The sequence below is a fragment of the Oryzias melastigma genome, linkage group LG20, assembly GCF_002922805.2.
Source record: "Oryzias melastigma strain HK-1 linkage group LG20, ASM292280v2, whole genome shotgun sequence".
In the NCBI taxonomy this organism is placed as follows: domain Eukaryota; kingdom Metazoa; phylum Chordata; class Actinopteri; order Beloniformes; family Adrianichthyidae; genus Oryzias; species Oryzias melastigma.
This window is the reverse complement of record NC_050531.1, coordinates 22,645,135-22,656,173: the sequence shown is the minus strand read 5'-3', so window position 1 is coordinate 22,656,173 and position 11,039 is coordinate 22,645,135. Positions and strand designations below refer to the sequence as shown.

Below are 11,039 nucleotides of genomic sequence, written 5' to 3'. Positions count from 1 at the left end.
TTTTCGGTCCCTTTAAGCTGACCGTGACTTGACCCCATACATCCATTTCAATTTAAATTTATCTATAGATCCCAATATTACAAAAGAATTGCCTCATTGGGCTTCATGAAAGTAATTTTACAGAAGCAGAAGATCAGTTGTAAAATATAAACAATAGCTAAAAACTAAACAGACTAAATAAAACTGGTTGAGTGTGTCCAGGATATTTATATTTTTTTATTTTACCCTCCGTCCTCCGTCACGCGCTGAGAAACCCTTCTCTTCACGTGGGCGCTCTCTGAACAATAGAAGTTTACATTTTTGTTGTAGCATGACCTTTTTATAGTTGAACCGCTGTTGTTATGTATATTTGAGCGCTGGAAGCTCCGCGCTAACGCTAGCAGACCAGAGACTATTGCTGAGGTCATTGAACAAAAGTGACATCCAAAATATGAGACACTTTTATTTCAACTTTAATTAATTTTTTTATTGAATAAAATATTAGATTTTATGTTTTAATAAGTGTTATTAGAGTATTTATTTCCAGCTGACTTCAAATCTGCATTCTCTAGCGTTGTCCTCTTCGCCACTGTGATCCTGTTTGGTTTTTATTATTTAGTTTTAGGTTTGCTGTCTGTTTATTGCCTTTTTCAGGGACGTTTGTTGACATCTCAGCTGCTTTCTTTCATATTAGCTCTCTGATATGATATATTCGAATCTTTTTGGCAGTTTTTGCTTTTGTGATTTAGTTCGTTTCTCTTTTTCAGTTTTTTGTTTTTGGAAGGTTTGCTTCTGGTTCCAGAACCACTTTTAACGTTTTCTCTAATGTGCTGTTGCACGTCAACAACAGAGGGGGGCGGTGTATCCCCCACCTCCTCTGTCTCCTACCTGTTTAGGTGAAGCAGATCTGATTCAGATTTGGAGGTGGTGTCCAGAAGGGGGAGAGTGGGAGATGGAGACTTGGTGATGATATTTACCAGGATTTTTAGTCTTTTTTCTTATACTAAACTAATCATTTCTCCTTCCAAGGCACAGTACTGCCCTTTGACCTTGAAGTAATGAAACATGGTCCCTGTGGTTTTGTCTGAACTTTGGGTTGCATGGGGTCTCACAGAGCCGTAACCTGAATTTCATCACGTCTCGCCTGTTATTTTAAAAAAAAGAAGGTCCTGTAGGGACTTAGTGTTTGAACGTGTTGAACAGATCCTTTTCTAACACATAATCAGGATGAAATGAGGCTGTGGGTTTCAGCGCGATGCTCAGATCCAATATAATGGTCACACCATCATCTCCCTTCAACAGACTGCTGACAGGAAGGTGAGCGTCACATGGTTTCTCTGCTGTCCGTTTCTGTCCTCTACCTGGACTTCATCAAACCCCAGCTCTCACTGTCAGGCTGCTTCCTGAGCTGAACTCCTTCAGGTCCTCTTCCTCTCACTCCTTGAAGGACACAGTTTGGTTCCAAACATGGGAGTCTTTTGGACGATGAAGGTTACAGGAACTTCATTGAATGCTGCTTGTTTGATTATAATGGTAATTTAGATTTTCTTCTTCTAATTTATGCCGTCGCTAGCTTTCCATGACGGGGATGAGACGTAGATCTGCAGAGGATCTCTTCTGCCCAGTTAAAGTTCTTTACATTTCTGTGTTCAGAAAATCTCTAAAATCAGAGCTAAAGTAAAACAATTTCAACGTGTCTTACATTAAAGAAAAACTAATAATTGTTGCGTTATTTTCTGATGTAGCTCCTTTATGCTGTTGTTTATAACCATGTCTGATCTCTACGGAATAATAAAGGTAAACAAAGATTCAAATCATTGGTAAGCGTCAAAAATAAATATAAGGAAAGGATTCTTTGTATGTAATTTTCTAAATGCGTACGGCCAGAGCTGAACTTTTTGTCTTGGCTGTTCTTATTTTGAAAGCTGAAAATACAGGACTTCATAGCAGAACTTAAAATATTCACAGTACCACTGGATACACATTGCTACTTTTTTTACAATTACCCCTTAAAATACCCCAAAAAACAACAAAAACCAACTAAATGTAGCCTTGGGTGCAGTTAAAACACACGTGGAACATGCAGTAATGTGCATCTTGGCAGCATCTATTACATGTGGCCAACATGAATTTCAGTTTTTGTTTTCGATCGCACTTAAAACACGTGTGAATAACATCAAGCAAAACAGGTTCTGTTAGAATAATATCTGCTCAAATGAAAGGTCGATATTTTCAATAGAACCTCAAATATTCAAATTAGTATTTAGATTTGTGAACGATCTAAGACAGGAAATGAAAATACAGTTCAGCAAGACATTCGTAAAATAATATTGTACATTTTTCTGTTGAAATTGGTAGGATTACCTTTTATCATTTACATAAAATTGTGTTAAACAGCGTTCAGCTGTCAGCTTTGTCGTTCTAAACCCGTAAAACCGAAACCGGAAGTGACGATTCGCATTTCCGTCCCAGTCGCCATTTTGTCTGACGTCACAGAGAAGAGAGTCTACTGGTTTTTCCTGACTGCAGGGCGGAGACACCCTAAACAAAACTCAATCATTTTGCAGACATTGTACACCACCTGTCAAAGTCAAGGCCCGGGGGCCGGCCCTCTGGGTAATTCTATCCGGCCCTCCAGATCATTTTATTTGAATGCTATTAATGACCCGATGCCATCTTGAGCTCATTTCTAACTTGTATCATTTTGACAAAATATATTTTTATGTAGAGTAAAATATTGAAAATTATTTTAGGCTTAGGCTGATTTATTCTGGAATAATATTCCTGCCTTTTAATTATCTATATGCATGTTAAAAAGTTATTTAAAAAAAAAAATTAGCATTCTGTTAGGTTTTTGGACTATTTTGGCATTTACTAAAATATTTTTTGTAGTCAAGTAGTCAACTATTTTGTAGTTTAGCTAAAAATATTAGCTACATGCTAGCTTTTTTGGCTAACCTAAGTTTATTTAGGTTAATTTGGCATTTAGCTAATATTTTAGCTGGCTGTCAGCTTCAGCATTTTCAGCTATTAGCTTCAGTGATTTCTGCTAGAATATTCAGCGGCCAAATTCAGCTTACAGCATTCACACTAGCATTATCACAGGTAATGCTAAATATCTAGTTCATAATTATATTAAAAAGTTATGGTTTCAAAGTTCTAAAAATGTAGTTTTAGAATGTTCAATAAATATTGATCCTGTTTGGCTCGCGACCTAAGGTGTGTTTTGGATTTGGCTCCTTGTGTGATTGAGTTTGACACCTCTTGTATACCATACCTGCTATAAAACAGAAAAACCTGTCATCAAACCAAACAAACAAACAAGCAAACAAAAACAACAAAAGGATGGTTTGATAACTCCTATGCAACACCTCAACTGTCACAAATCTAATTTCAAACAGATTTCCAACATAAAACTAATCAAAGAAAACAGGAAAATCATAAGACATAATATTTTCAGTACAACTGACTGAAGGTTACAAGAAGTAATAACAGGACAAAAAAACATTTTTCAACTTACTAACTCGAATGACTGTAAACAAGTGGGCTCACACCGCTTTTCTCCTTCTACAGGAATTATCGTGTTACAGTTAATCAAAGAACATAAACACCGGAGGTCTAAAGAGTTAAGCAGCTCAGGTCAAACTCAGCTATTATCAAACATCACTGCCTGGGTAAATAGATGGAGTAAGGACTACAGGAATCTCCTGTGAGGGCGCTGTCAGGAAGCGATCAATGAATGTGAGAGTTTTTCTCTGAAAAACAGGACTAAAACATTTCCTTTGTGGGACACACAAATCAAACTGTGAAGACTTCACTCCTGGAAAGCATCAAGAATTTCCAAAATCTTCCAGGTGTTTCCAGGAAGTGGGATTCCACAGCTGTCAGGACCGGTGAAAAACTAGAGCAGCAAAATGACATTTACCAAAACGGACTGGCAGTTTATTTCAGAAGAAAGAAACTCAGATGGCTCGTAATCTGATGGAGGATCGTGATCATCCTTCATCGGACTCCCTGGTGGAGTCAGACCACTCAAACTATAAAACAACATAAACACAGAAGTCTGAAACTGAACAAGCTCCAGTTTTTCCTTTCATGTTTGTCATGCCTCAATGTGGAAATTTATATTCAAGCCTTTCAAAGACACTTTTATCCAGAGGAACTCAGAAATACAAAAACAACAGAGTCACATCTTAAAGTCCCACTTCATCTAAGATTTCCCAGCAGTCTTTAAATTATGATTACAAATTTAGCCTCAATCAAAAAGCCATTTTCTAGGACATGTGTCAAAGTCAAGGCCCGGGGGCCGAATCTGGCCTTTGACACATGTCCTAGAAAATGGCCTCTGTTTATGAATGGGACTATGGCTGTATGTGAGTGGCTGTATGTGTAAGAGTGGGTCTTAAAAAGTTGTAAAGAACATCTCTGAAAAGATATTAAGGGACGAAATATTCAATCATGATGAACCTCAGACCTGAGGAGCTGCTCAGAGATCTTCTGCTGCAGGAACCAGTAGATGGACATCAGGACGGAGAGGGTGTAGACCTGCATTAAGGCCCAATCCCACTGGCTTTCACGACCATATCACGGCTGGAGCATGGAAAACATTTCATCCCCGTGGTACAGACGCTGTTAGCAGTGGACTGGTAGTGCAACAGCCGAGATGTGGGCACGGAATAGACGCGCATACACGCGGAAAAAATTTAGACCACGGGTGACTCTGTGTGGTACCAGTGGTACAACCGTGCAATGGTCGTGGAACAGCAGTGCAACAGCAGTTTCTATGCAAGATCGGGCTGTGGAGCGAACACCAGCACAAGTGCTTGGATGCTGAAATTCCGCGTTCATGCACAGCTGTAGTACGGCCGTTTCCCTGGCCGGTCTGCGTTTGTGTCACTGCTTACAGCGTCTGTTTAGCGGCTGAGCGCACATGTGTGAACCCCCAGGTCGTGTTACCCATGGGAGGACGTGCTTGCACGTGATTAAGCAGTGCTCTGGTAGTGGAGTGGACTCTGGTGTCTGCATCACTGCTATTCCACAAACATGCATAAAATGTTCGTGTTTAAGCGTTATGGTAAATTTTCCAAATTTCTTACCTGTGATATGGCCATCAAATCCTGTGGGACCGGGCCTTTAGGGAGTTAAGAAAGGATGGTCTTGCTAAAAGGGTTTTTGAAGGTATTAAACTTTTAAAAAACACGAATATTTATCAAAGTGTGGAACTTCTTTTTGGAGATGTAAGACTTTAATGTCGGAGTTCCCGCCCAGTGAAGTGGTGAAGACTATGTGATTGTTCAACATCCTGACAGATCCAGACAGACCACAGGTGGAAACTCGGGAAGTTCCAATTATTCATGACTAAGGACTTTCAAGTGAAGTCGTAAATTTCTTCCACGTTTGAGTTGAACAGCTTCTTGTGGGCAGACTCTACCTGTGGTTTCATTCTGAAATGACATATCTTCCCTCTAGGACCAGAACCGGAGCAGGAAGTTGTGGCTGGGCTTCTTCGTTGTTGCTCGCAACTTTGCTGCTCTGCCAAAAAAACACTCAGAGGAGAGCGAGCTTCCTGCTGACACAACGTTCATCTGACATCCATGATTCACTGTTTTGGTGGTTTGGAACACCTTTTAGTGGATAAATCACCAAACTCTCAGGGAGGTTAGGGATTTATAAAGATGAACCAGCCGGAGATGAGACTTAAAACAGGCGAATAAACTGAACATTTGAGAAGGTGTTGGGATATCTCCTAAAGACTTCCAGATTCCTCTAAAGACATGTTTCTGATGGTCCAAATGTCACTGCCCTTGTTGGGATGTCATGGTCGGAACTTTCTTTTTTTTTCTTTTCAGTCGTTCCACAACTTTAACTTGTTTTTCTCCATCCATAACAAATGGAGTGTACGAAAGTTCTATCAGTTGTTCTGTTATGCCACCGACTGTCTTTAATCCATCCATCTTCTTCTGCTGATCTGGGACCGGGTCTTGGGGGCAGCAATCTAAGCACAGATGGTCAGACTTCCCTCTCTCCGGTCACCTCCTACAGCTTCTCTGGGGGGACCCTGAGGCGTTCCCAGGCCAGCCGAGAGACGTAGTCTTTCCAGCGTGTTCTGGGTCTTCCTCGGGGCCTCTGTACCGGGGGGACATGAAGTTTTTCAATAGTAAAATAGAGAAAACATGGCTTTTCTTTCTCACTTTTCAAATGTTAAGAATTTTTTACCTATTTCTAGGGTTGGGGGGTTGCTGTATACAATGCTCAAGAGCAGTTCTGCAAGGTTCCATCGCAAGAACCAAAAGTGAAATGAGGAACATAGAGGACAGACTGATATCCAGTCACTTTTTGACGGTTTGGGTGTCTCCAACTTGTCGTTTTTTGACGTGCTGGCTGTTCATAAAATCAAGAGTTCGAAACCCTCAGGACACGGTACCGGATGTGGTAACAGACAAAGACTGGGCCTCAGGACACGTGTAGTACCAGTACCCAAACCCTGCACCGCAACCCTAACCTGGGACCCGCCGCCGTACCAAACGTAGTACCTGACCCAAACCACAATCAAACACGGTACCAGGGCCGGGGGAGAACCTGGCCGAACTGGTACTGGGTTAAGGTACTGTACTGGGTTGAGATACCGTACTGGGTTAGGGTGCCAATACTGGATGTGTCCTGAGGACCATTCTGTGTCTGGTACTGCATACGGTACCAGGTTAGGGTACTGGTACTGGGTAAGGGTATTGGATTGTACTGGTTTGCGGCCCAGACGTTGAGGACCCATGATTTAATGGGTACAGCCAGCAGGTCAAAAAAACATAGACACCCAAAAGGTCCATTTTTGAAACGGAGGGGTCCTTAACCAAACGTCAACATGTGACGAGTTGGGGGTGAGAATGTGTTGGACCTGCGGGCTCAGGAGGTTAAACACATGTGATCCCAGGAACAAGGGCAAAGGTTGAAAGACCAGCAGGGTGGAGGATATCAAAGACCAGAGCTGAGCAACCCTCTTTTTATTAAATGCCTTTCATACCAAAAATCTTAGAGAAAGTGGTCTACTTTTGAGCCTTCATCACATCATTGAAGTCTTCAGGTCTGGTTTTAGAGCCCGCCACAATACAGAATCAGCTTTACTGAGGGTCAGTAATGACATCCTCCGGGCTACTGATGCTGGAGATAATGTGGTTCTGGTTCTGCTGGATATGTCAGCAGGTTTCGACACAGTGGACCACCATATTTTAATATCTAGGCTCCAGAACCAGGTGGGGATTTGTGGTACCAGGTGGGGGTTTGTGGTACCACACTAGACTATGTGTGTTTATCTTGATGGTTTTAAATCTAGAACAGCAGGGGTGTCTCTTGGAGTCCCACAAGGTTCGGCTTTACGGCCACTTCTGTTTTCCTTATATCTGTACCAGTTGGGGTCCATTCTAAGAAGGCACAGTGTTTCCTTTCACCTATATCCCGATGACATTCTGATTTATCTGCCATTGAAGAAGTTGGAAGGTTTTTCTGCTACCAACCTTTTTTTACCATATCTCTCTGGTATTAAGGACTGGTTGGCCCTAAATTTCTTGAACTTTAATGAAAATTAAACAGATTAGACCAAATGATCTCAGAGGATCATCTCCAGTTGATCTGGGTTATTTGACTGAGTTTTTAAAGTCAACACTTTCTAACAGTTTCCTGGGTAAGTCGTTTTAAACTGATCACCAGATCAGCTCAGTGGTGAAAACGAGCTTCTTTAATCTTCGGCAACTCTCTAAGGAAAAACCATTTTTATCTCCTGAACTTTTTTTGACATTTATCCACACCTTCATAACGTATCGGCTGGAATATTGCAATTCTCTTTACCTTGGACTTAGCCAGGCATCTCTCTCACGCCTCCAACTTGTCCAAAAAGCAGCTGACCATCTCTTGGTTGGAGAATGTAAGAGAGACCACATCATGCCGATTTTAGCATCACTCCACTGGCTGCCTGTACATTTTAGAATTCATTTTAAGATTCTTAATTTGTTTTTAAGTCTTTAAGCGGTCTTGCCCTGCTTTACTTCTCTGAGCTGCTTTCTCCTTATTCCTCAGTCCGGTGCCTCAGATCAGCTGATCAGCTCCATCTGAAGACACTGAGGTCCAGCTGAAAGCTCAGACGGTTGCTGGTCCCAGGCTATGAAATTCTTTGCCTTTGCACATTAGAGAAGCACCGTCGCTGCTCACTTTCAAAACCTGTCTAAAGACTTATTTTTATGACCTGGCTTTTAACCCAACATGAAAATCCAGCTGTTTTTACTGTTATTTTACTGCTTTTAGTATTCTATTTATTATCTCAGTGTCTTTTATTTTATTTTTTTACTTATCTTGTCTTACTGTTGTTGTCTTTTATGTTTTTGGTGTTTAGGACTTTGTTGTAGCTGTCTGCTTTTCGAAAGTGCTATATAAATAAAGCTGAGTTGAGTTTAGAGTTGAATTATTATTATTAGAATTTAGTTCTGCCATGGTCATCATCCCTTTACCTCAGTAGAAAAGATTATAATGGACAGGAAACAGAAGTTCAGGATGTAAAATTAGCTTTTGGTAATAATGTGGCCAAGATGAGCATATTTTGGAGAATTCCTGACACTCCACAGACCAGACATTCACCAAACGGCATCGGATTTATTCATTTCATGTCATGTTTGTGCTCATAATTCCTTCCCTCTTGGTCTGTTTTCTGTAGCAGTCACTTCAACAACTTGTTTCCATGAAAACTGGCAAAGATCCAGAGCTCAGGCCATTCAGTGTCAGTTACATGATTGAAATCCTTCTCTTTTCCTTTTTTCAAACGGCGAAAACAACGTTTTTAAATAAGAATCAGTCATCGATCCCCCCAAAGCTTCACCTTCATCAGCTCACCACTCATCCGGAGCAGAATCTTATTTCCCTGGAGCAGCACTCAGCTGTCAGGCTGCAGTTGATCCGGGTTATCTGGGAACAGACGCCTTTCGGCCTGCGTGACCCAGAGGCAGCATCAGGTCTGTCAGCACGACTTTAAATCCAGTCTATCCTCCAACAACAGCCCACAAGTGATGAGGAAGACTCCAGCTGCTTCCAGGATTTTTCGATTCCCTCATATGAAGCGCTGATCATTCATCACTTTTTAGAGCCAGTCGATTTAAAAGAGCAAACCCTCAGAGGTTTGCATGGGTCACACTCCACAGTACTGCCGTCTACTAAAATGACGGAATGATACGCTCATCCTCTTATCCGATGCAGTGACAGTAGAGTCATATATATAAAAGTTCAAAAGTGTCTCTTAACGATTAGAACCTTCAGAGGTTTAAATGTTATAGTTTTTGCAGTAGTTCATCTTCTAAGCAGACAGACGATCCTCATGGATGTGGTTCTGCAGGGAAGCTTAAATCACAATGGAAACAGCAGGAGTGTAAAGAATGACTCCAGACCAGGAGATCCACTCTGCATTCAGGTCCATCCATCTCTGAGGCAGAAATACCGTCACGCTTGATAAATATGAAACAAATCTGCACATTATCTCTTTATAACCTTTACGTCCCACGGCTGACAGCGTAAAGGAGAGGCCGGGTGTCCAGAGGTGATGGATGAATCTCTCTATCTGTCCTCAGACTATCATCCATCCCTCTCTGTTTACAAAGATTACTCTGCCTCCCGATAGATGGTGTGAGGTCCTGGGCTGGCTGGAAAGCGACGCCTCCAATGTGTCGGCTCTACTCGACACTTTCCAGACAGTAATAAAGGTTATTTTCAGAACCTCTGAGCAAACAAAGACACTTGGAGATCAAAGAAAGTTCCAAACGGCAGATGAAAAAGTAAAATAGAAGCAAACTCTTGTTACTCGGCAGTTAAAGCAGAAAACGGTCACAGCTGGTGGGAATAAACTCCCACCAGCTGTGACCGAAAGAAACCATGACAGCAGACTCTGCTGGCTGGGTTTAACATTTGATGTCCGGCCATATAACAGGTTTTTTTTTTAATCTAATCTGAGTATGTCAGTCTGACCGAAATCCAGCTTTCATAGACTAACACAAGTGGTTTGCTTTGCTTTGAGACGACCAGCTGGAATCAAATCGATCATTATGGCGAGATGGCTCAGCACAACCTGACCTGGGTTCTGACTCCAGAGGAAGCTGGTAGAAAACGATAATAATGATGATAAACGGCTGAATTAAACACAATGTGGACACAACTGGGCATGTCCTTCATTTTCAGTTTAAAGGACCTTTACAATGAATTGCATTTCCAGCTTGTTTAACTTTAGTCAACTGAACTATAAAAATGTTTTCCTCCTGCTTTGATGTTTACATGCTACTGGTTAACAAAGTTGTCCAGAACTAAATGTTAAATTCCACTTTTATGCAGATGATGCTGTAGCATCACCCAGTTGAAAAGATGGTCCCTCAGACTGATGGTTCACAACCCTTTATTAAGCCGTGTGTGAGTGCTCCTGCCTCAGGTGGAGGATCTTAAATATCTTGGGGTCTTGTTCACGAGTGATGGAAGATCGGAGCGTGAGATCGACAGGCGGATTGGAGCTGCGTCCGCTATTATGCGGTCGCTGTACCGGTCCGTTGTGGTGAAAAGAGAGCTGAGCCAGAAAGCAAAGCTCTAAATTTACCGGCCGATCTTCGTTCCAGTACTCACCTATGGTCATGAGCTTTGGGTCGTGACTGAAAGAACGAGATCCCGACTACAAGCGGCTGAAATTAGTTTTCTCCGGAGGGTGGCTGGGCGCTCCCTTAGAGATAGGGTGAGGAGCTCGGTCACCCGGAGAGAGCTCGGAGTAGAGCCACTTCTCCACATCGAGAGAAGCCAGTTGAGGTGGCTCGGGCATCTGATCCGGATGCCTCCTGGACTCCTCCCTGGTGAGGTGTTCCGGGTATGTCTCACTGGGCGGAGGCCCCGGGGAAGACCCAGGACACGCTGGAGAGACTATGTTTCTCGGCTGGCCTGGGAACGCCTCGGGGTCCCCCCAGAGGAGCTGGAGGAAGTCTGGGTATCTTTGCTTAGACTGCTGCCCCCACGACCCGGTGCCGGATAAGTGAAAGAAGATGGATGGATGGATG

The 11,039-nt window shown here is 42.3% G+C and overlaps 1 protein-coding gene across 3 annotated transcripts in view; it reads right to left on the bottom strand.

The window, feature by feature from the left end:
• Window positions 1-11,039, bottom strand: part of sugct (succinyl-CoA:glutarate-CoA transferase) — a 91,354-nt gene that overhangs the window by 43,909 nt on the left and 36,406 nt on the right. The window contains exon 13 of one of the 3 annotated variants that reach the window (XM_024280577.2): window positions 5,808-6,105. The exons of the other annotated variants lie outside the window; for them this stretch is intronic. Coding sequence (XP_024136345.1) covers window positions 6,016-6,105 — 90 coding nt within the window. The 3' untranslated portion in view covers window positions 5,808-6,015. Of the gene's footprint in view, window positions 1-5,807; window positions 6,106-11,039 lie in introns of those variants that run through there. 3 annotated transcript variants of the gene reach the window in all.